The 25,223-nt window shown below is 49.3% G+C and overlaps 1 protein-coding gene across 1 annotated transcript; it reads right to left on the bottom strand.

Moving 5' to 3' along the window:
• Positions 1–268: 268 nt before the first annotated feature.
• On the bottom strand, positions 269–5,806 carry BMP4 (bone morphogenetic protein 4). Its single transcript, XM_063147684.1, has 3 exons — positions 5,516–5,806; positions 3,870–4,297; positions 269–1,172 (listed from the first exon to the last, which is right to left on the bottom strand). Exons 2-3 carry the CDS (start codon positions 4,288–4,290, stop codon positions 292–294), a joined length of 1,302 nt encoding a protein of 433 aa, XP_063003754.1. The 5' UTR covers positions 4,291–4,297; positions 5,516–5,806; the 3' UTR covers positions 269–291.
• Positions 5,807–25,223: the final 19,417 nt, after the last annotated feature.

Raw genomic sequence — 25,223 nt, 5'->3', positions numbered from 1 at the left:
GGTCGATGGAGGGATCTGTACTGGTTTGGGCTGGCGCGCCTGTTTGTGTGTGTGCGTGTGTGTATGTATGTATGTACCGGAGAAAGAGAAGTTGGGGGTATTTTTTTTTCCTTTTCTTTTAAGATAAAAGACCCGCGCCCCATCCTAGGTGAATGTCGGGGGGGGGGGAGGACGGCGTTCCCCCTCCCCCTGTGGATGCCGGAGGGGGGTGGGGGCTCGGGGGCGGACAGCTGGGAGAGGGCGGGGGGGAGGCGATCGGGCTCCCCCCCCCCCCCGCGCCTCCGGCCCCCTTCAGCGACACCCGCAGCCTTCGACCACCATCTCCTGGTAGTTCTTCAAGACCACCTTGTCGTACTCGTCCAAATAGAGCATGGAGATGGCGCTGAGCTCCGTGGGCACGCAGCAGGCCTTGGGGATGCTGGCGTTGACGGAGTTGACCAGGGTCTGCACGATGGCGTGGTTGGTGGAGTTGAGGTGGTCGGCCAGCGGGAAGGGGCAGTCGCCGTGGCAGTAGAAGGCCTGGTAGCCCGGCGGGGCCACGATCCAGTCGTTCCAGCCCACGTCGCTGAAGTCCACGTAGAGCGCGTGGCGGCGGCAGTTCTTCTTGTTCTTCCGCTGGCGCGCGTGCTTGGGGCTGCGCTTGGGCCGGCGGCGGCGGCGGGTCAGCGGCGCGTGGCCCCGGCCGTCGTGGCCGAAGGTGACCAGCAGGGGCCGCAGGCGGGCCCAGTCGCCGGCCCCCAGGCGGGCCCCTTGAGGTAAAGAGCGGCTAATCCGGACATGCTTGCCCTGGTGAGTCTGCGCGGGGTGGAGGTGCAGCGCCTCCACGGCCAGCCCGTGGTTGGGCTGGCCGCCTGCCGTCCATCGCGCCACCGCGGGGCTCACGTCGAAGCTCTCCCAGCGGCTCACGTTGTGGTGCACCACGCGGGTGTCCAGCAGCCGGCTGACCAAGGCCCCCCCCGGCAGCGGCTTCATCACCTCGTAGACGTTGATCCGGTGGAAGCCCTGGGGCCAGGCCTCCGCCCCCGCCTCCTCGCGGATCTCCTGCCGGAAGAGGCGCAGCTCGGCCGAAGAGATCGCCTCGTTGGACGGCACGCTGCTGAGGTTGAAGAAGAAGCGCAGCCGGGCGGCGGCGGCGGCGGTGGACTCCGGGCCGGCCACGTGCTCCAGGTGCTCTGCAGGAAGGGGGGGGGGGAGAGAAATGTGCGACGGGAGACGTGAGCCGAGGAGCCACCAACGCCGGAGACGGCACCCTTTGGCAAGCCCAGGCAACGCAGGCGGAGACGGGGCGGGGTGGTGCCAGGGGTCACGGGGAGGGTGGCGGATCCACCTGCTCTGGCATCCAGGCCTGGGGAGGGGAGGAGAGGGGAGGAGGGAGAGGAGGAATGCCCCTCCCCGCCCCCCGACAAAGCACACACTGCGCCCCTATTTGGGTCACTGTCGCCTGCCTCTAGGGACAGCGCCCGGGAAAGGCCTCTACGCTACCTCGCAAGGAGGGGCGGCTCGCTTGCCTGCATCGACGTGCCCGGGATTGTAGCCCGTCCTTGGGCCTGTCGACGCGGAAATCCCGCCGAGGTTAATGGGACGGGATGCATGCCTTGGCCTCGCGGCCTTGGCCGCCGTCTGCTCGCGAAGAAAGCGAGGCAGCGTCTGAGGCCGACGGGCTGTAATCCGGCGCCCTTACTCACGAGTAAAGGCCACTGGGATTCGTGGGGCTGCCTTCGGAGTTACCTTGCATAGGATTGGGAAGCAAGGTAACTGGGGCAAAGGGTTTGCACCTCTAACTCCGTTTATCTTGCACAACCCCTCCCCTCCTCACTCCACCCCCTTCCCCCCAGGGAAGACCTTCAACGCCCTCCGGTTGTCCTGGATGGATTTATGACTTGGCAAGGCTCAGCCTCCAGACCTACCCTCTGCACGAGCACGTGCAGAGGGCCAATCCCTCACCATAACCCCAATCCTATGCGAACCCCCAAGTAATAAATTGGTATTTATCATTTGGCGCTTTACAGAACCACAGAAAGAGTCTCTGCCCCCAGGAGCTTGCAATCCGCACGGTTAGGATTCCTGAGCAGAACTTCCCAGGGGATAGTTCTGATTCCCAGCAAGGTTTAAGCCCCCTCTTCCCCCCCCCCCGTGTGCACACATGTGTGTGTTTATTGAGAAATGGGGAGCTCTTCGTTCAGGAAGCAAAGCAGTTTAAGCCACCGTGAAATTCCCCACCACTGGGTTTCAAGCCCTGGCACAGGCGTCTTGTAGCCCCCCCTTCCCCGGGGTCCCTTGCATGGCCCCTCATGCCAGTTTCAATGAAGTTGTTGCCCCTCTCTTATCCTGGTCTCCTCCCCCCCCCCCCGTCGTACTTGCACTAGCAGTGTGCAGCATCCCCCCCTTCCTTCAGAAGTCTAGCAAATGGGATCTGCACATTCTCACTCTGTCTAACACACTTTTGCTTATTTCTACCAGCAACAGACAGAACGGGTCCACAGTACACTGAAAACCAGCTGGGTGGACTGAAACAGAATGACTCTTGAGGAATACAGCAAATGCTCCTTTACCGCAAAGGGAATAACAACAACAACGAGGGACAGATGTGTTTGAAGGCTACATTTCCTCCTTAAGTTTTCTGTAAACGTTCTGCTTTGGAAATCCATGCACACAAATGCACCCCTTTTGGCGGCCCCCCTCCCTCAAGCCTTGTTAAACTCAAGGCTCCCTAGTTTAAGTCAGGACGCATCTCTCTAGCAGGTTGAGACTTCCGATTTTCCTTTTGGGGGAGGGGGGGACAGACAAACACCGGCTAGGAAACGTTTTGATCCAGAGGGGCAGAAAAACCCTTTTGGGGGGGGTCTTTTTTCCAAACAGACGCAGCTGTAGAAATTCCAAGTCGGTCATTAAAAAGAAAAGAAACTTCTCTCTCTCCGCCCACCCCCCTCCCAAAACAAAAGAACGTGCCTGACTAGTCTTGTTTTGTTTTTAAAGGCGGTGACAAGGGCATTGATATTTCTACATAAAACTCCTAGGTTTGGGCTGAGAAAGGGAGGAGGAGGAGCAAGGTGGGGGTGGGAGCAGGAGCGACAAAACCGGAGTGAAATCTGGATGGAATGCTTAGAAAGTGTGTGTGTGCGAGGGAGAGATCCTTAAGTCTGTACACAGAGAGAGAGAGACAGAGTACTCTACCCAAGGATTATTATTTAATAATATTGATAATCACTATTTGTAGAACAGAAATGTCTACATTTCGTTTCAAATAAAAATCCAAAACCAAATGGACTGGTTTTTGCCTGTTCCTCCGATCCCGGTGTCTGTACCCCCCAAGTGTGCGGTCTGAAGATGGGCATGCAAAAGAAAGAATGGGGGGGGGGGGAGAACCCTCATCAAGTCCCTCCTTAAAGGTCCACACGCTGGAATAATCCACCCGAAACCAGTTTCGGTCCACATCCATCCTATCCAAAGCTCACAGAGTTTCAGGGGCAAGTTTCAGGGAAGACGAAAGAAAACTTACAGAGGATGGGAGAGGAAAGAAACTGTTCAGGAGATGGAGGTTTGCCTGCCCTCACCTAATGCCCCCCCCCAGCGCAACCTGTAAGGCCTCCAAGCAACGCCTTTTGCCTTAATGCATCCCTCTGCAGGGCATGGCTACTCGGGAGTAAGCCTGGGCATGTCTACTCGGGAGTAAGCCGAGGGGGTGCGACGGCCTGGGGGCTGTTGTCAGATGCCACCCCCTTCCTTTTCTGGAATCCCATCTCTTCCCCACCCAATAATAGTCTACATCAATACCTCTACGTTGCAACCCCGCCTCGCTGCCTCCATCCTCCGCCCCCCCCCCCGTGAGCAAAAAAAAGCCATACAACCCCCCAACTCCTGCCACGCACCTTCGTGGTGAAAACTTCTCACGGTGTTGGCGCGGCTGGTGGATTTCTCCGGGTACTGGAGGCTGAGGTCGTGCAGGTTTTCCTCCTCTTCCCCGGACTGGAGGCGATAGAGATCCAACATGTAGGATGGGATGACGGCCGCCGGGCCGGGCTGGGGCCGCCGGCGGAGGCCGAACATCTGGAGGAGGGTGGCCTCGAACCCACGCAAGAGTTCATGGTTGGGGAAGGGGCGGCGTGGAGCGGCCGAGGCGCCCTGACGCTCCCCCTGGGCCCCGCCTCGCTGCTGCTGCTGCTGCTGTTGCTGGTCGCCGGGCACTTTCTTCTTGCCAGTCTCGGTGGGTATCAGGCTGGCACGGTTAGTGCCTCCTAACAGCACTTGGCATAATAGAACGACCATCAGCATTCGGTTACCAGGCGTCATGGTGTCTCTGGGGGGGGGGGTGGAATTGAAAGAGGGGGGGAGGAGGGAGGGAGAGAGGGAGAAGGAGCAAGCAAACAAGATTGGTCAAAGATGACACCCAAAAACTTTCTTCTTTTTTTCTTCTTTGGAAAGGGAGAGAAAAAACTCACAAACACACACACACACACAGCAACTTTGAAAATAAAAAAAAGCAGAGGAAAGGGACATATGGGCGATCTTGCATTTACACTCGATTATTTGGGGGGGGTCTGCAATTAAAGCCCCCCTTCCCTCCCCCCCTCTGTTTTTAAGTCGCCGCTTATCTGACCAACGATCTCCGTTTAAAAAAATAAAAAAATAAATCGCGATCATATTCGCACGCTCTTAAGTACAAAATCCAGATCTGTTTTTCCACCTCGTAAAACTCATTCAATCCATCCCTCCATCCCAAGCTGGGCTTTTCCTTCTTTTCGAAACGAAACAAAAACACATGAAAAAGGAATAAGGAACGCGGAGCGGCGGCGGGGTGCGTGAAGGGGGGGGGGGGGACACGAGGATCCCTCGTTTATTGTTAAGCAATTCCCGTGCCGAGAGGTCTCCCTTGAAGTCAACGCGCGTGACTTTCCAAACCAGTCTGGGTCGAGTCTTGAAAGCTGCTAGTCGCTAACCACTAGGTCCCGGGGAAGGGGCACCATCCGCGGGGGTTGTGAGGGTTTGCTCCAGCATTTTTCCGGAGTAAGTGCTTTGTGGATCGCAGCGGGCGGCCAAAGTGGGGTGTGGGTGGGTGGGTGCTAGGCTGACCCCCGCCTGTGCCTTAAAGCTGTTTGGACCAACATTTCTAGAACAAGAATCCAAGAGGTGGGGGAGAAACCATATGTTTTTCTTTAAAATAAATAAATAAATAAATAAATGCAGCCAGGTCCTATGCATCTTTACTCGGAAGTAAGTCCCACTTTGTTCCACAGGGCTTACTCTCGAGTAAGTGAGAAGAGGGCTGCAACCAAAGTCCTCCCCCCAACAACAACATGAACACCATTCGTTTTTCAGGTGGCGAAGAAATTGACGACAAACTTGAGAATCCACAACAACAAAGACTTTTTTCCTCTCTCTCTCTCTCTCTCTCTCTCTCACACACACACACACACACACACACGCAACTCACACGCGCGCTTGGAATCTTTTTTCTAGCACCGGGATCGGCATTTGCTTTACAAGGAGTCGCAAGGAATGAGGAAGCTCTACTCACTGACAGAAAGCAAGGCAGGTAGAAACAGTCCATGGTTCTTGACAGCCAGTGTGGAACAGGACTCGTGTGAAAGCTCGCGCGGGGAAATCCGGAGTCGGGCTGGCCGAGAGGGGCTCGCTGCTGCTGCTGCTGCTGCTTGCTAGTTGCTGGTTGCTGGTTGCTGCTGGCTGCTGTTTCGGGTTGCTTCTTGGAGCTGCTGGCTGGAGCGATCGCCGCGTCTTGGTGCTCCGGAGTGGCTCCTGGAAAATGAATATATTTGAATATAATGAAACTCCCAAGCAGGCTGCCTTCTGCTTTTCTTCCAGCCCCGGGGAGAGTCACGTGGATCCGAGAAGTCACTCCTCGCACCGTCCTGTCAATCAGCAAAGCGCAAGCTCCGCCCCTCCTCGTCCTCCTCCCGGTCCTGGGATTTGCAAGGGGATGTCCCACCCCCTTGGACTCTGTCAATCTCTCTCTCTCTCTCTCTCTCTCTCTCTCTCTCTCTCTCTCTCTCTCTCTCTCTCTCTCTCTCTCTCTCTCTCTCAGACACTGGTTGGGGAAACGATCTTGCGCGTGGCAGCTGAGCGCTCAACAGGAGTCTGCATTGAACATCTGGGGCTTTTCCAGATGTTCAGTCCAAGCCGTCTCCTTTGCCTTCGAGGAGTCCCGTAAGAGCCTATTCAAAGGCGATTGGGTGTTCTGGGCTGGGCTGGGCTGGGGGGAGCTGTCCAGTCCAGCCCAATCAAGTCCAGTCCTTTTCTAAATGCCCACCTGTGCAGGAGATCAGCCAGAGCGGGGGTGGGGGGGGCAGCATGTAAAGGGGAGATGCATGACTAGACCTAAGGTTTATCCCAGGATTGTCCTGGGGTCAAACCTGTTCATCTAAGTGCCACACAGGGCATCCAGCGCTCAGGCAGGGACGAACCCAGGATGATCCTGGGATAAACCTTAGGTCTAGCTACGGCCAGAATTGCATGGCTCACCTTAAGGCAAAGGCTCAGTCCACTCAAGACACGCCCATCACTTGATGAAGGCACCATCGAGGGACCGCTCCCGCGCACAGGTAAATAACGGACATGAGCAGGTAATCCTTCAATGTTGTGGTGGTCAGGGATGAACCTGCCTGTGCTCAGGTAAAGCTGGCCTTGGACTCGGTGCTCCATGGATGCCCTACTCAGATATGTGGAACTGTTGCACCCGTGTCCTGCTTGTGGTTCCCTGGTCAACAGCTGGTTGGCCACAGTGTGATCAGAGTGCTGGACCAGATCTACATCAAGCAGGATATAACACTTTGAAAACGGTACATATAATGTGGCCTGGGCCCAAACAGTTGTCAAAACCATTATAAACTGTTATAAACCAGCAGTGTAAGAACCTAAGAAGCACCCTGACGCTGGATCAGACCAAGGGTCCATCTAGTCCAGCACTCTGTTCACACAGTGGCCAACCAGCCATTGGCCAGGGATGAACAAAGCAGGACATGGTGCAACAGCACCCTCCTACCCATGTTCCCCAGCAACTGGTGCACACAGGCTTACTGCCTTGGATAGTGGAGGTAGCACAGAACCATCAGGGCTAGTAGCCATTGATAGCCTTTGCCTCTGCCCTGATCTAGCTGGAACCTTGGTCTGATCCAGCATGGCTCTTCTGATGTCCTTATGTAACTACAACTCTCATCTTCCCCAGCCATCTTTTGTGGGAGTTGTAGCTCAGCACCTCTTGAGGTTGCCACATTGGGTACATTTGCCTTACTCTCTGCTCCCCCTGGCTGAAGAAGAGAACTACAAGCAGTTCAAAGTAAGGGATCTTAACACAGCCCAGCCCGGGTTCACACCATCACAGGGGAGAAATAAGCCACAGCAGCTCATTTCCCCTCCCTGATCACATGCTGGAGGTGGTGATGGATTACCATGTGTACCCCCCGGCAGTGCAGCTGGTCGTGTGCCCCTGGGCACGATTGCTGTGGGTCACAAACCACCCAGAACCCATGGCCTGCTGTGCTGTAAGGTCACTTGGTCCCATGGTACAAATTGTATGAGGTACTGGTTCCTCTCTATTCAACCCTGTTTAGGCCTCATCTAGAGTATTGCATCCAGTTCTGGGCTCCACAATTCAAGAAGGATGCAGACAAGCTGGAGCGTATTCAGAGGACTACACTAGAGGCCTTCAAGGGGCAGCTGGACAACCATCTGTCAGGGATGCTTTAGGGTGGATTCCTGCACTGAGCAGGGGGTTGGACTCGATGGCCTTGTAGATCCCTTCCAACTCTGCTATTCTATGATTCTAGGAGGCCAACCAGGATGATCAGGGGTCTGGAAACAAAGCCCTATGAAGAGAGACGGAAAGAACTGGGCATGTTTAGCCTGGAGAAGAGAAGATGGAGGGAAGACATGATAGCACTCTTCAAGTACTTAAAAGGTTGTCACACAGAGGAGGACCAGGATGTCTTCTCGGTGCAGGGCACGGAATAATGGGCTCAAGTTACAGGAAGCCAGATTCCAGCAGTACGACAATGGAACCAGTTACCTAGGGAGGTCGTGGGCTCTCCCACACTAGAGGCCTTCAAGAGGCAGCTGGGCAACCATCTGTCAGGGATGCTTTAGGGTGGATTCCTGCATTGAGCAGGGGGTTGGACTTGATGGCCTTATAGGACCCTTCCAATTCTACGATTCTATGGTTCTGCAGCATCCCACAAAATGCCCAGATCGCTCTAGTCCATGGAAGAAGGCCATTTGGCCTTGCCAGCTTGTGCTCTAGCATTGGAAGACCTTCTCCTTGGGATCCAATGAGAAGGTCGTTGCCATTTGCGGCTAAGCAGCAGGGAGTCCTGCTACAATCTGAAAGAAGAGTCTAGTAACGGCTAGCCTCTTTGGCAAATGCACGCTCTAGTACAAACACACACACTATGTGCCTTGAGTGGTTTTGTCTCTAGAGCCAGAGAGCCACAAACCAGCAAACAGCCCTTCCTCCTCCCCAGGAATGTTATTTATTTATTTATTTATTTATTTGATTGTTTTATTTATTACATTTAGATACCACCCATAGCCAAAGCTCTCTGGGCAGTTTAAAGGGTTAAAAGAATGGATTAAAAAGACTGAACATTAAAAATCAATATACAAAATTTAATAATAAAAAACCAGTTAAAATTTAAAACAATTTTTAAACACTCAGCCAGGCCAAAGCTATTGGAGTCAGTTAAAACTCAGCATGTGTGTTGAATGCCTGGAAGAAGAGAAAAGTTTGACCTGGTATCAAAAAGATAACAATGTTTGTGCCAGGTGAGGCTCGTTGGGGAGATAATTCCATAATTGGGGGGCCACCACTGAAAAGGCCCTCTCCCTTGTTGCCATCCTCCAAGCTTCCCTCAAAGTAGGCACTCAGAGGAGGACCTTAGATGTTGAGCGTAGCATACCGGTAATTTCATGTCAGGAGGGGCGTTCCGTCAGGTATTGTGGTCCCAAGCAGTGGAAGGCTTTATAGTTTTAAACAAGCACCTTGAATCGGAAATGCCTTGACCATGTGTGCACCATCATCTGCTACTCAGAGTGTGAAGGCTACTGGTTGGAAGGTTAAGCCTGCAACATTCCCCACCACACGTTGCCTTCAGATGACTCTATGGCCACAGCTAGACCTAAGGTTTATCCTGGGATCATCCAGGGTTCGCCCCTGCCTGAGCACTGGATCCCTTGTGTGTCACCTAGATGAACAGGTTTGACCCCTGGACAATCCAGGGATAAATCTTAGGTCTAGCTATGGCCTATTTCAGCTCTGGTGGCATCCCCGCTGCAATCCCTTCCATGAGAAGTACGACATGGCATGAATGTGTGATGGGGCAGGGGTCACCTCCTCATCGGTGAGGTCACCAGCATTAGCCAATAGGTACTGACAATACTTGCATCTCATCACGTTTCAAACACTGGAGGATGGTGGCTCCGATGTCAGTGGGCGACGAATCCACTCCAGGGTTCAGTCAGAACCAGTCAGAGCTCTAAAAACTGCTATCCAAGGTGCTGAAGCAGCTTGGGTAGCTCTTTTAGAGCTCTGAAAGGTTCTGACTGAACCCCGGAGCGGATTCACCGCCCCACTGACATGGGAGCCACTATCTTCCATGGGTTTGGATAAGAACTGGATTTCCCCCACCCGACACCATATTATGGTGGGGTACAAGAGATATAATAATCGCATTTGTATCTAGACAGAAAGATGGAGCATGTCAAATGTTGACAGCACATACGTGACGGCAGTAAACCTTGTCACAACACCTTTGGAGAGTAAGCCAGTATTATTATCCTCCCCAAACTGAAAGTGGTGAGCTACAACTGAGATTAGAGAGGCGTGACTTGGGCCATCCCATAGTGCAGGGGTGCAGAACAGCTTTCCACCCGAGAGCCGAATTCCATTTTAGAGAGGTTTGGGAGGGGGGGGTCATTCCAGTGGTGGGCGGGGCTGAAGAGGAAAGGGCGGGGTCAAAAATACCAGCCTATTTTAGCTTAATTTTTTTTACTGCTTTAGGAGAAATATTTCAACCTTTTGAATGGGGTTGGGGGGTTGAGGACTGCTCAAACACACAATGATTGGTGTTTGGGGGGAAGGGGTGGGGCCAAGGAAAGAGGTGGAGCCAGGGAAAGGGGAGTGGCCTCCTGGAAAACCCAAAGGGGTGGATTTGACCCCCCTGCACTGTAGCTTCTGCACTTCTGCTATAGTGAATGCATAACAGAGCTGAGATTTGAACGGGGGACTCCCATATGCAAATATATGCAAATTTAATCAAAAAGTTAAGTAACTAAAAACCATGCACTTAAATGATTAACATTTATTTAATCAAGTTGTAGCCCTAGGAATGTTTCATATCTGACAACATTTGACAGATTGTATGCAAAGGTATTCAGTATTTAACGGCTGATAGTTTACGAGATTTCATGTTAGATGTCAGCCAAAACTATCAGGAGACGTCAGCCTCTGAGGCACTTGCGCTTTCAATCCTAAGCTTAAAATTCCATATTCAAATGTGGAGGTGAATTTGAAATCAGCAGCAGTGCAGAAATTCAAATTTCAAACACACATTTAAAACAGCAAAGTTAAAATTAAGTTTATCGACTGTTAAAATGGATACCGTTGTTTTATACGGTTGTTTTCATATTTTTGATGGTTTTAAATTTTGTATACTTTTTAATGTTCACTGTTTTTAACGTTTGTAAACCGCCCAGAGAGCTTCGGCTATGGGGCGGTATATAAATTTAATAAATAAATAAATAAATAAATAAATAAATAAAATGGTGAGAAAATAAAAAGGTCTTCACCTGGCATCTGAAAGAATATAGTGTAGGTACCAGACGAACCTCTTTAGGGAGCTCATTCCACAGCCGGGGTGCCACAGCAGAAAAGGCCCTCCTCCTGGTAGCCACCTGCCTCACTTCCTTTGGCAGGGGCCGTAGCTAGACCTAAGGTTTATCCCAGGATTGTTCTGGGGTCAAACCTGTTCATCTAAGTGCCACACAGGGCATCCAGTGCTCAGGCAGGGACGAACCCGGGATGATCCTGGGATAAACCTTAGGTCTAGCTACAGCTATCATTTCCATCATTCATAATAGGGGTCATCCAATGAAAATGATTGATAAGAGATTCAGGAAAGACAAAGGAAGCTGCAGCTCATGCAAAATGCAGCGGCCAGATTGATTTCGGGAACCAGAAGGTTTGACCGTATAACACCTGTTCTGGTCTGCTTGCACTGGCTGCCTGTATGTTTCCGAGCCCAATTCAAGGCGCTGGTTTTGACCTATAAAGCCTTACACGGCTTGGGACCACAATACCTGACGGAACGCCTCTCCCAACGTGAATATACCCAGTCACTACGTTCAACATCTAAGGTCCTCCTCCGGGTGCCTACTCCGAGAGAGGCTCAGAGTGTGGCAACGAGGGACAGGGCCTTTTCGGTGGTGGCCCCCAGACTATGGAACAATCTCCCTGACGAGACTCGCCTGGCGCCAACGCTGCTATCTTTCATGCGCCAGGTTAAGACTTTCCTCTTTGCCCAGGCATATGGCGGCGCATCTTAATTACCCACATGTTTAGTTTTTAACGGCTTTTAATGCTTTATGTGTGTATGTTCTGTGTTTTAGAATTTTAAATTTTTATCTCAATTTTTTAGAATTTCTGTAAACCGCCCAGAGAGCCCTGGCTATGGGGGCGATATAAAAGTGTAATAAATAAATAAATAAATAAATAAATAAATAAATGTACTCCTTCACACCACACACAGTTCACTTGGTGGAATTCACTATTGCAAAGTGTGGCAACCGCCACCAACTGAGCTCCCCTGAAAAGGGATAGATCCATGGAGGACTGTTGTGTCAATTCCGTAGCAAGCTAAGTAGAATGCTGGAGTCAAACCACAAAGGAGGCCACATACCACAAGTATCCAGGTGGCCATGGCTGGAAAGCAGACAATGAACCAGATGGGTGTTTGGCCTGATAGAGCAAAAATTATTTTATTTATTTATTTATTTATTTGTTACATTTCTATACTGCCCAACAGCCGAAGCTCTCTGGGCGGTTCACAAAAATTAAAACCCTAATAACAGAGCAAAATACATGCTTTGATCCTGAATATTCCTGAATATTGTTGTATAATTGTAGTTTTAAGATGTTACTGATAAATACTTTGAGAGCCTGGCTAAGGATGAGCCTATAAGTCTAAGCAAGAAGTACAGTTTATATGATTTCTGCTGTTCTAAATAGGTATTTCTGGTTTCCGTTTTGTCGCGCTTTTATATTTGGGTATTTGTTTTATAAGTGATTTAGAGGGAATCTACACGTCGTACTGAAGGCGCCTGCGTGCGCCTCCGGTGCGCCGTTAAAACGATGGTGTAGACAGAGAAAGAAGAGACGGAGGAAGAGGCGGAGGAGGAGGAGGCTGAGGAACCGGCCGCGTCCTTGCCGCCGCCACCTCCTCCCCGCCAGCCTCCTGTTGCCGGGGTAAGAGCCACCCGGGTCGGAGAGCTCGGCTTCCGCCGAGCTCTCCGACCCGGGTGGCTCTTACCCCGGCAACAGGAGGCCAGTGGGGAGGCGGCGGCAGCAAGGACGCGGCTGGTTCCCCAGCCGCCTCCTCCTCCGCCTCTTCCTCCGTCTCTTCGTTCTCTTACACCATCGTTTTGGACGTGTAGATTCCCTCTTATTTTAAGCTGCTGTGTTTTTTTACTGTTCTTATGTGTGGGGTTTCTTTCTCTTTGCCCACATGTCCCTGCTCAATCCACAGCCTACGTGTCTGTGAGAGTAATATTTAAAGAGATGGCATTTTTTTTCCTGTGGGTTCCGGTTAGAAAGTCCTGGAGCTCAACTCTTGGATAAGATGTAGAATCTCTCTCTCTCTCTTTTAAATATGCAAGAGCTTAGAACTTTTTAAAACTCGGATGATCTCCATCCACCGCTATCACCACCCTGGAATGACTGGAAGAAAGATAGGTAAATCCCACTTTTGTGGAAACGCCTGACCTCAGTGACATGACATTAAAAATAATAATAGGATACTCAGAAAAGGACAAGTAATAAGGGCAAATAATGAGATTTTAACTTTGTTCCATGCTTTCAGGTTGACTCTCCTCATCCAAATTGTTTTCCATCCCACGTGTTCTCTTTTTTCCAGAATGGGTTTCCTATAATTCTCATAAAACTTTGCTACCTGCGTAAAGAAAAGGGGAAAAAAAACCAAACCTTTCTGATCTCTTTATGCTCAGCAGAGAGCCCTTTGCACAATCCAGTCACTGGAAGAAACAAGAATTTTTCCTCTCTCCCACCCCCCCCCCCCCCGCCTCTGGCCACCGCTTCTAAACTCAAATAGGATTAGAAACTTAATCACTCCAAGTGAAGTAATGCAAATATATTGGCTGCTTCCCTTTCACAGGAATACTTTTTTTTTGTTTTTAAAGAAAGGGGGTGGTGGGGAAGAGAGGTGGGGAAATGAATTGTATTTTGGGGCTCAACAGAATCCTATCCATATGGGCTCAGTTTAACTAATAGGAAAGGAAAGGAACCTCTCGTACAAGGCTTCCACAGGCTCTTCTTTCAGTTAAACTATTACTCCTATTGGCTGACTGGGTGTCCAGTGCAGGAGGGGCCAGGGATAGTTCTGTCCAATAGATCTGGAAGACACCAGGTTGAAGAGGGAAAGGAAAGGAACCTCTCATGCAAGCACTGAGTCATTACTGACTCTTGGAGGGACGCCAGCTTTCGTAGACGTTTTCTTGGCAGGCCTTATAGCGGGGTGGTTTGCCGTTGCCTTCCCCGGCTGTTATTACCTTTTCCCCAGCTAACTGGGTACTCATTTCACCGACCTCAGAAGGATGGAAGGCTGAGTCGACCTGAGCCAGCTGCCTGAAACCAGCTTCCGCTGGGATCGAACTCAGGCCGTGGGGAGAGTTTCAGCTGCAGAAACTGCAATAATTAGACTATAAAGCAATGCATTTCAAATCCTTATTTCAAAGAGACATACTTTCATATATGATATGTATTGATTTCTTTTTCTACTAAACACACTGAAAGCCTTTTATGTTATAATGCAATGTAAACAAAAGTTGATCTAACACAAAACTGTAATAACCATTACATCAAATGAATTTGGGAATTCCTCCCCCTGTAAAACAAACAAGCCACCCTGCATGTACTAATCTAGCACTTCAGGAAGAAAGGTTCTATATAACCCTCTCCTTGTTGTATTAGTTTACTACAAGCATTTTACCTGGGGGAGAATTCTAAATTGGGGGGGAGTCATATCTGTAGTCAAAAGGAGAGGGCCTTTTCAGTGGTGGCCCACAATTTTGGAACAATCTCCCCAATGAGGCTTGCCTGGCACCAACATTGTTATCTTTTCAGTGCCAGGTCAAGACTTTTCTCCCAGACATTTAACAGCATACGCTGAGGGGTTTTTTTTCTTCTTAACTGACCCCAGAACAGTTGTTTTTAAATGGATATTGTCTGTTTTTATGCTATTTATTTATTTATTTATTTATTACACTTATATACCGCCCCCATAGCCAGGGCTCTCTGGGCGGTTTACAGAAATTCTAAAATTGAGATAAAAGCCAGTATACAAAATTTAAAATTCTAAAACACAGACCATACACACATAAAGCATTAAAAACCATTAAAAAAAACTGAACATGTGGGTGATTAAGATGTGCCGCCATATGCCTGGGCAAAGAGGAAAGTCTTAACCTGGCACCGGAAAGATAGCAGCGTTGGCGCCAGGCGAGCCTTGTCAGGGAGATGGTTCCATAGTCTGGGGGCCACCACCAAAAAGGCCCTTTATGGTTTTAAATTTTGTATATTTGTTTTTAATGTTCACTGTTTTTAATCTTTGTAAACCTCCCAAAGAGTTTCAGCTATGGGTTGGTATATAAATATAATAAATAATAAATAAATAATCATAAAAGTGGTATGCTCCATAATTCTACCATTATCAGAAATTATTATTATTATTATTATTATTATTATTATTATTATTATTATTATTTATTTATATAGCACTATCAATGTACATGGTGCTGTACAGAGTAAAACAGTAAATAGCAAGACCCTGCCGCATAGGCTTATATTCTAATAAAATCATAATAAAACAATAAGGAGGGGAAGAGAATGCACCAAACTGGCACAGGGTATCTATCAACATCAACATCCCTTCTATTTCCAGTGTTTAGAGGCAAGTGCAGGTCCTTATGGAGCCAAAACAGCAGCACCCATACACAACGCAGGCTTGGGAATCCCACAAAGTTTGCAGAATTACAAAAAAATAATCATCATGGTGTGTGTGTGGGACACACACCTCACAATAGCCCAAATAAGAACAGAGCATGTGCACCAATGGCACGGAATGGTGACTGGTGGTTGGGTAGGAGAGAGAATGGAATGGAGTGCCTTGGGGGAGGGCGTGGCTGTTGGGCTGGCTGGAACACTGCGCAGAAGTACTTCATTGATGCAACATCTTGTTGCAGGTCCAACTTGTATATACGAACAGTAAAATTAATTCTCCAAGGGCTGCTCTTTCTGTAATGAAAACAGCAATATCCTCACACAAGTGGAAGACATCAGCAAGCTCAGAAGAACCTCAAGGTTGGAAGAAGTACAAAAAGTTTTTTTGCCAGGGGAACCCTAAATGGGGTGGGTGGGTTTGCAAATGGTTCCAGTGAGCATGCGCAGCGGTCACGGAATGCTGCATGTCTGTTAGAGGAGAAACACACGCACAAAAAAACAGGGAAAGGGGAGGGGGATGGAACGGAGTTTTCTGAAAGTGAGCATGGCTGGCTAGTGGAATGGAAGCCTGAACAGTAGCACTTCGCAAAGCAATGTCTTAGAATCATAGAATAGCGGAGTTGGAAGGAGCCTACAAGGCCATCGAGTCCAACCCCCTGCTCAGTGCAGGAATGCACCCTAAAGCATCCCTGACAGATGGCTGTCCAGCTGCCTCTTGAAGGCCTCTAGTGTGGGAGAGCCCACAACCTCACCAGGCAACTGATTCCATTGTCGTACTGCTCTAACAGGAGGTTTTTCCTGATGTCCAGCTGGAATCTGGCTTCCTTTAACTTGAGCCTGTTATTCCGTGTCCTGCACTCTGGGAGGATCGAGAAGAGATCCTGGCCCTCCTCTGTGGGACAACCTTTTAAGTATTTGAAGAATGCTATCATGTCTCCCCTCCATCTTCTCTTCTCCAGGCTAAACATGCCCAGTTCTTTCAGTCTCTCTTCATAGGGCTTTGTTTCTAGACCTCTGATCATCCTCGTTGCCCTCTTCTGAACACGCTCCAGCTTGTCTGCGTCCTTCTTGAATTGTGGAGCCCAGAACTGGACTCAATACTCTAGATGAGGCCTAACCAGGGCTGAATAGAGAGGAACCAGTACCTCCCATGATTTGGAAGCTATACTTCTATTAATGCAGCCCAAAATAGCATTGGCCTTTCTTGCAGCCATATCGCACTGTTGGCTCACATTCAGCTTGCAATCTACAACAATTCCAAGATCCTTCTCCTTTGTAGTATTGCTGAGCCAAGTATCCCCCATCTTGTAACTGTGCCTTTGGTTTCTATTTCCATCTTGTTGTGGGTCCTTCTCAATTTATTCTCGTAAGGGTGAACGGACCAAAACAACTCACCCAAACAAGGCTACGTAGCTGCAGTAGAGGCTGGGGGCTCCAATTCCAGTGGGATGGTGAATCTGCTCCACGTTTCAGTCCGAACTCTAAAGGAGCTCTCTGAGAGGCTTTGCTTAGCACTTTCGATAGCTCCTTTACAGTTCGGACTGAAACCCGGAATGGATTCACTGCCCCACAGACATTGAAAGAGATGGGTCACATTGCCCTCCAGATGTTTTGAACAACTCTCGTCAAGCCTAGCTGTTATGTCCAAGGGTTGGGGATTATGGGAATTGTAGTTCACCCAGTTGCCTATCGCTTTGGTTAAGCGGTCTAGGTTCACAGCAATCCATAAACATTTCAAGGAGAGAAAAGGGTGGATAATAAATGCCTGTGCCCATAAAACAGCTAGCCTGTGTGCACCAGTTGCTTGGGAACATGGGTGGGAGAGTGCTGTTGCACCATGTCCTACTTGTGGGTCCCTGGTGGACAGCTGGTTGGCCCCTGTGTGAACAGAGTGCTGGACTAGATGGACCTTCAGTCTGATCCAGCATCAGAGCACTTCTTACGTTCTTATGTTCTTCATTCACTTTTTTTCCCCACAGTGATCATTGACAATTTTTTAAATTTTTGTTTTGCTGTCAAGCGTAATTTCTTGCAAATCTTGGTGCAGCATTTTCTATTGTTTCAAGCACAAGACTTCACGGGCAGTCCCTGACTAAAAGGAAAAGCAAAATCATCCCTTCAAATACTTCATCCCTTCAAATACTCTTCAAATACTTAAAAGGTTGTCACACAGAGGAGGGCCAGGATCTCTTCTCGATCCTGCCAGAGTGCCGGACACGGAATAACGGGCTCAAGTTAAAGGAAGCCAGATTCCAGCTGGACATCAGGAAAAACTTCCTGACTGTTAGAGCAGTATGACAATGGAATCAGTTGCCTGGTGAGGTGGTGGGCTCTCCCTCACTAGAGGCCTTCAAGATGCAGCTGGACAACCATCTGTCAGGGATGCTTTAGGGTGGATTCCTGCATTGAGCACGGGGTTGGACTCGATGGCCTTGTAGGCCCCTTCCAATTCTGCTATTCTATGATTCTATGATCCCAAGATCCCTTTCCAGGGAAGCAAAGTTCTTCTGTCTGCCGGTACAGATTCACAAGGGGTGGTTGGCAGAACCTTGCACAGTGAGTGGCTTGGATCTGCAGGTAAGTTAACTTAAGGAAGACCTTGGAAGGAAAGCCTCCAGTTCCCTCCAGGCTTATCCCTGCCACAGGGCCCAGCAACAGGGAATGGACCAGATACCCAGTGCAGCCCGAATGTTGACAGTGCTGAGATCTCACCCTGAGCACTTCAAAAGCAGGCTCTGGGCCACCATGGCCGCTTGCTGCTCTGCAGCGCCATCAGTACAGGTGGTCAGAAGATGGTATGGCAGCTACAGACGCAGCAATGGCCTGTTGACACTCAGGGTCCATGAGGGTTTCATATTGTCCTGTTAAGCCCCTGACTTTGACCTGGCTCTTCGGTGTGAACAGCTTGCCACTCAGGCACTGGCTGAGCTTCTAAATGGACCATCCATCCTGACCCAGGTTATAACAGACCCGACACATAGAGGCAGAACACCCTTTGGACGGAGAGTTTTACACTGGCCAGAGTTCTGGTGATTTGAGGGCTGGAGGATTAGCTCTGGGCCACGGTTGGGCCATTGGCATCTTAAGACACACATGGAAACACACATGGGGTGGTCCCTGCTGTCCTTAAGGAGGCAGTAGTGCGACCGCTCCTGAAGAAGCCCACCTTCGACCCGATGGTATTAGGCAACTACCGCCCAGTTGCAAACACCCCTTTTTTAGGGAAGGTACTTGAGAGGGTTGTGGCAGAGCAACTGCAGGCACTTTTGGAGGATACTGCTTATCTAGACCCATTCCAGTCTGGGTTCCGATCTGGTTACGGGACTGAATCAGCCTTGGTCGCCCTGATGGGTGACCTTTATTGAGAGAGGGACAGGGGGAATGCAACCCTGTTAATCCTGCTCGATCTCTCGGCGGCTTTTGATACCATCGACCATGGTATTCTCCTGGATCGATTCCGTGGGATGGGCATCGGAGGCACTGTGTTACAGTGGTTCCGGTCCTACTTATAGGGTCGTTTTCAGAGAGTAGCATTGGGTGACCAGTCCTCGGCCTCCTGGCAATTGAGCTATGGAGTGCCGCAGGGCACCATCTTGTCCCCAATGTTATTTAACATCTACATGAAGATGTTGGGAGCGGTCATTAGGGGATTTGGAGCTAAATGCCATCAATACGCTGATAACACGCAGCTCTATCTCCCTGTGACAACTGAATCAGGTGAGGCTGTGCAGGTCCTGGACCAGTGCCTAGACTCAGTAATGGGCTGGATGAGGGCCAATAAACTGAGACTGAATCCTGGCAAGATGGAAGCCCTGTGGGTGAGTGGTTCCCGAGTCCGGGAGACAGGCTCATTGCCTGTTCTGGATGGGGTTGCACTGCCTCTGAAAGACCAGGTTCGTAGTTTGGGGGTACTCTTAGACCCATTTCTGTCGTTGGAGGCTCAAGTAGCTTGGAGTGCCTTTTACCATCTTCGGTTGGTTCGCCAACTACGGCCTCTCCTGGACAGGGATAGCTTGACCACGGTGGTACAGGCATTGGTAACCTCAAGATTGGATTACTGCAATGCGCTCTATGTGGGGCTGCCCTTGAAACTGCTCCGGAAGCTGGAGCTAGTGCAGAATGCTGCAGCTCGGCTGTTCTCTGGAGCTGCCCCTTTCCAGCATGTAACTCCTCTGCTGAGGGAACTGCACTGGCTGCCTATTCGCTACCGGGCCAGGTTTAAGGTTCTTGTACTTGTGTACAAAGCCCTAAACAACTTGGGACCAGGATACCTGAGAGAGCGCCTTCTCCCTTACCAACCTTCCCGGTCACTGAGGTCATCCAGGGGCCTGCTCCTGGTGGTTCCACCTAGATCCATCCTCCAATTGGAATCCACCGGGGGAAGAGCCTTCAGCGTGGTGGCCCCCCTCCTGTGGAATTCCCTGCCTCTGGAGGTCAGGCAGGCTCCGACCTTGTACTCCTTACGGCGCCTCCTGAAAACATCTTTATTCCAAGAAGCCTTTCTTTAACATGCAGCCTTGGATTTCTGATTTTTGCTTCTTTTTAAATTTTGTTTTAACTGTTTTATTCTGTTTTTATTTTCACTTTACCTTGTACACTGCTCCGAAATTTTTCAATGGGGAGCGGTATATAAATATTTTAATAAATAAATAAATAAAATCTGAGGGCCTGGGCCTGGTGGTTCCACATAGACCCATCCTCCGATTGGAGTCCACCAGGGGAAGAACCTTCAGTGGGGTGGCTCCCCACCTGTGGAATTCCCTGCCTCTGGAGGTCAGGGTTTATAAATATTCTAAATAAATAATAAATATAAATAAATAAACCAAAGAACAGCTCTTCATCGATGGTAGGCCTATTAGAATGGTCCACCAGTGGTATACTGAGAGCCAGGGTGGTGTAGCAGTTAGAATGTTGGACTGTGAGTTGGGAGATCGGGATTTAGTCCACACTCTTCTATGGAAGCTCACTGGGTGACTTTGGGCCAGTCACAGACTCTCAGCCCAGCCAAACTCACAGGGTTGCTGTTGTGAGGATAAAAATGGAGGGGAGGACAATTATGTACGCCGCCTTGGGTTCCTTGGAGGAAGAAAAACGCTGGGATAAAAATGCAATAAATAAATAAATACTCAAGCTAAGGCTTACAGGGACACCGCTTTTTTATTAGCAGGGATGCCTCAAAACTCCAAGTTTCCTCTGAGCTTATCTACATTTCTCACAGAAGCTGGGTGAGGAACGATTTATTATATTGTTGCGAGCTACTATAAGTTTTGTGGCAATTTCATTTATTTTTTTATTACATTTCTATACTGCCCAGTAGGCGAAGTTTTCTGGGTGGTTCACTACAAGTAAAGCCATAACATGCAACACGTTAAAACATAATATAAAAGTTTATAATATGAAACCAAAATAAAACCCAAAATAAAACATAGCAGCAGTGCAAAGATCGAAAATACTAGGGGTGTTCACTCCGCACCAAAATTCCAGGGGTCCACCGGACCACCGACAAACCTCTGAAATCGCAGTGTGGTTAGGGGTGGTCTTCAAACCGTTGGAAACCCGCGGTGTGGTTAGAAGATCATTTTGAGCCCCGAATGGATCCGTAGATCCGAATGTTTTTTAGGCAACGTGAGGGCATATCACATGTTGATGGACGGCTAACTGAACACACTTCCCTATTAGGAAGACGCTGAAGGGGGACGGGGGAAGTTTTGAGATTGACATCTGTGGCTAACCAATAGTCGCAGTCTCCTCCCTGTCCACCCCCTCCAACCACAGTGCTTAGGGGGAGGAATTGCAAATGATATAACCCATTTTTCCCTGCCTTGGAATTCATATGTTTGCTGGCTCGTGGAGTGAGAAAGTGTCCAAGTTCCACTCCCATATGCACTATTGATGTTGGCTGAAAGGAAGGATTTTGGGGAAATGCCTCATATTATGAAAATAAGGAAAACCATTCCAGGTAGACAGGGCCGGCGCTTCCATAGAGGCCAGTTAGGTGGCCGCCTAGAGCGCCAAGGTAAGCGCCCCTGGAAGTTGCTCTCCCAGCCTTCTGCCCTGCTCCCCAGCGTCCCTGGCTTGGCTTCAGCTGGGCGCCCGCCCAGCAGTCGAAGCCAACCTGGGACACTGGGGGGCGGGGACGGGCGGCTCCACATTCTGACATCCGGCGCGCGCCGGACGTCAGAACATGGAGCCATCTGACCGCCCTCCCCCAGCTTCCCGGCTTGGCTTCAGCTGGGGGCTCCCAGCCAAAGACAAACCGGGATGCTGGGGGGGGGGGCGGCAAACGGATGGAATTGGAGCTGCCCGCCCACCCCACTGCAGCGTCCCGCCAAGCCAGGAGGACTTCAGGTGAGGGACAGGTAACCTGTCTCCGCCTACTTGGGGTGGGGGGGGGATACGGTGGGGGTGGGGGTGAAAGCAGCTCACCTTGCATAGGGCGCAAAAAAGCCTGGCACCGGCCCTGCAGGTAGATGAGTTGTCCCAGGAAGTGATGATGACTGGCAGGCAGTGCAGAGCCATACAAGCCAATGTTAGGGTACGGAAAAGAATCTTGTGCCAAAGGCTGATCTGTGCACTGCAAGTATGGACGCAACTCGGCCGGGCGTAAAGTCAAGAGAAGAAGGGGCGGTGGGAGAAAAGTTTGCTAGCATTGGTATATCTCCTGTTTTGAAGACAGGAGTCAAGTTTATATGCTTTGAAAAATATACATAAAAAATAAAGGTATTATGTTTATGTTTGTTCTTGTCTGACCTCTCATAGGGAGAGAACCCCCCCTACCACCATATCACCCCATTAGAGCAAACAGTCAGGGAACAGATCTCTATTTTTTTATAAACTGAAGCAAATTTCTAATTGTATAAATTGAAGATGCACAACTGTGAGCTGCCCAGAGACTTTTGTGAACCGCCCAGAGAGCTTTGGCTATTGGGTGGTATAAAAATGTAATAAATAAATAAATAAAAGTAAAGGATAAAAGGTCCTGCACAGTTTCATGGGAGGGGGGTGAGAGGGAAATTAAAAATTCCTAAAAATCAAGGGATGAAGAGATCTGTTTTAAACTTGGCTTGGCTAAGGCCCTACTTAAGAGCTACCAGGGTGCCAAGTTTTATTTCTTTATCTTTAAAAAGAAAGAGATGTATGCATTTTTGTTAATTTCCATTGACACTAATAGAGCAGTTCTCTGAAAATGGAGCAGTTTTCCACTGGGTAATCCAATGGTTAGACAGAGCAGCCCCAAAAATCAGGGCAGGGAATCCGAATTTCAGGGAGGAGGAGACTTGCTCTGCACACCCCTATAAAATATAATAACAGATTTGAAACAATGAACACTCAAAGTCTAAAAGGCCTTGTAAAATAAGGTCTTCACCGGGCACTGAAAACACCATGATGTAGGCACCAGGCAAGCCTCTCTGGGGAGTTATTTCACAACTGGGGTGCCACAACAGAAAAGGCCCTCTTCCTAGTAGTCACTCACTTTACTTCATTTGGTGGGAGCGCCCAGATAAGGACCACTGAAAATGATTTTGTCATCTGGGCAGGTATATATCAGAGGAAACTATCATTATTATTTATTTTATTTATTATATTTATACCCTGCCTTTTTTCCTCCAAGGAACCCAAGGTGGCACACATAGACCTTCTCCTCTCCATTTTATCCTCACAACAACCCTGTGAGGTAGGCTGGGTTGAGAGTCAGTGACTGGCCCAAAGTCACCCAGTGAGCTTCCATGGTTGAGTGGGGACTAGAACCCGGATCTCCCAACTCTCAGTCCAACTACGCCAAACTGGTGTAGTGGTTAGAGTCTGACTACTATGTCAAATGATCATAGAATCATAGAATCATAGAATAGCAGAGTTGGAAGGGGCCTACAAGGCCATCGAGTCCAACCCCCTGCTCAATGCAGGAATCCACCCTAAAGCAGCCCTGACAGAGGGTTGTCCAGCTGCCTCTTGAAGGCCTCTAGTGTGGGAGAGCCCACAACCTCCCTAGGTCACTGATTCTGTTGTCGTACTGCTCTAACAGTCAGGAAGTTTTTCCTGATGTCCAGCTGGAATCTGGCTTCCTTTAACTTGAGCCCGTTATTCCGTGTCCTGCACTCTGGGAGGTACCAGGTACCCTGGCCCCAAGCCGTTTAGGGCTTTGAATGTTTAAAATTGTTTTAGATTTATATGTGTGTGTGCTGCCTGTTTATATGTTTGTACATAACTGGTTTTTATACTATATTTTTAACGTTTTAATCTTTGAAAAAAGCTCCGAACCTTTGCCAAAGTTTTGTGGTAGTTCTGTGCTGTTCTGTGCAACAAATCCAGAGTTGTAAAGTGAGTTGTATGTAACTCATAAACGCTCATGCCAATTTATTAAAATATTTGAACAACTAAGGCCACAGCTAGACTGAAGGTTTATCCGGGGATCATCCAGGGTTCGCCCCTGCCTGAGCACTGGATCCCCTGTGTGTCACCTAGATGAACAGGTTTGACCCCTGGACGATGCAGGGATAAACTTTAGGTCTAGCTATGGCTTAAAACAGTTATTTTAAAAGGTGAAACTTTCCAATTATTCATGAGAAAGAAAGCCCCATTGAACTCAGCAAGACGTAAGTAAATAGCACATGCACAAAAACAGCACAAAACTTTGACACATGTTCAGAGTTGATATGGGAATGTGGGTTTTTTAGTAGGGGTGTGCACTCCACCCCAGAATTATCTGGTAACTGCAAAAATCCGCAGAACATTTGATCTTTCAGAGCAGAGAATGGCCGCTTCCAAACCTATTGATTAATATCACAGTGGAGACGTGCCCAATCTTCTAACGTCTCTGAAATTATATGATTGTTTTTCAGTGCTCTGTGTGTGTGTGTGTGTGAGACACACACACACACACACAGAGAGAGAGAGAGAGAGAGAGAGAGAGAGAGAGAGAGAGAGAATTGAATATCTTCATATTTGGAAGACGCTGAGTGGGGTGAGGGGTAGCTTTGATATTGACATCTGTGGCTAACCAATTAGGAATTGCCACGGCGCTGTCCCTGACCGTGTTCTCCTCCAATCACTGTGTTCAGGGGAGTGGGAAAGGGCGCATCTACACCAAGTAGGATATTCCACTATGAAAGTGGTATATAAAAGGCAAGAGCCACACTGCTGCTTTATAGAGGTTTTGAAGTGCACTGACAACTGTTGGGGCCCATTGAGACATACCATATACCACTTTCACACCGCTATATCCTGCTTGGTGTGGTTCCTGCCTTTTATATACCGTTTTCATAGTGCAATATCCTGCCTGGTGTAGATGAACCCTAACTGGCTGCTGATTCTAGCCAGGCGGAGGGGAGGGAATGCGTTTTTGCTTGGACTCATAGAAGTCAATCATCCACATTTCCACAGGCTCTTCTTTCAGTTAAACTATTACTCTTATTGGCTGACTGGGTGTCCAGTGCAGGAGGGGCCAGGGGTAGTTCTGTCCAATAGATCTGGAAGACACCAGGTTGAAGAGGAAAAGGAAAGGAACCTCTCGTGCAAGCACTGAGTCATTACTGACTCTTGGAGGGATGCCAGCTTTCACTGACGTTTTCTTGCAGGCCTTATAGTGGGGTGGTTTGCCATTGCCTTCCCCGGCCATTATTACCTTTCCCCCAGCTAACTGGGTACTCATTTTACCAACCTCGGGAGGATGGAAGGCTGAGTCGACCCGAGCCGGCTGCCTGAAACCAGCTTCTGCTGGGATCGAACTCAGGCCGTGGGAAGAGAGTTTCAGCTGCAGAAACTGCTGCTTTACCGCTCTGCGCCACACGAGGCTGGAGTAAAAACTTCCACCAGCAGCAGTGGAGCTCTGCATCAGCAAAGTAAAGGATAAAAGCTCCCTGCATAAATGCACATAGGTGGATTAGTGTGTGTGTGTGTGTGTGTGTGAGTGTGTGTGTGTGTTTAAGGGGGGATAATAGTTTGAGGGGGGATTTAAAAATTCCCAAAAAACAAGGCATGAATGGAT

Source organism: Elgaria multicarinata, chromosome 2 (genome assembly GCF_023053635.1).
Source record: "Elgaria multicarinata webbii isolate HBS135686 ecotype San Diego chromosome 2, rElgMul1.1.pri, whole genome shotgun sequence".
Taxonomy (NCBI): domain Eukaryota; kingdom Metazoa; phylum Chordata; class Lepidosauria; order Squamata; family Anguidae; genus Elgaria; species Elgaria multicarinata.
Note: the sequence above shows the minus strand (reverse complement) of the source record. Positions and strands in the feature narration are given on the sequence as shown.

Coding starts and splice junctions, on each gene's coding strand:
- BMP4 (XM_063147684.1), bottom strand. CDS start 4,290: ATGACGCCTGGTAACCGAATGCTGATGGTCGTTCTATTATGCCAAGTG. Junction 1,173..3,869: donor GAGAAGTTTTCACCACGAAG/GTGCGTGGCAGG, acceptor CCCTTCCTGCAG/AGCACCTGGAGCACGTGGCC.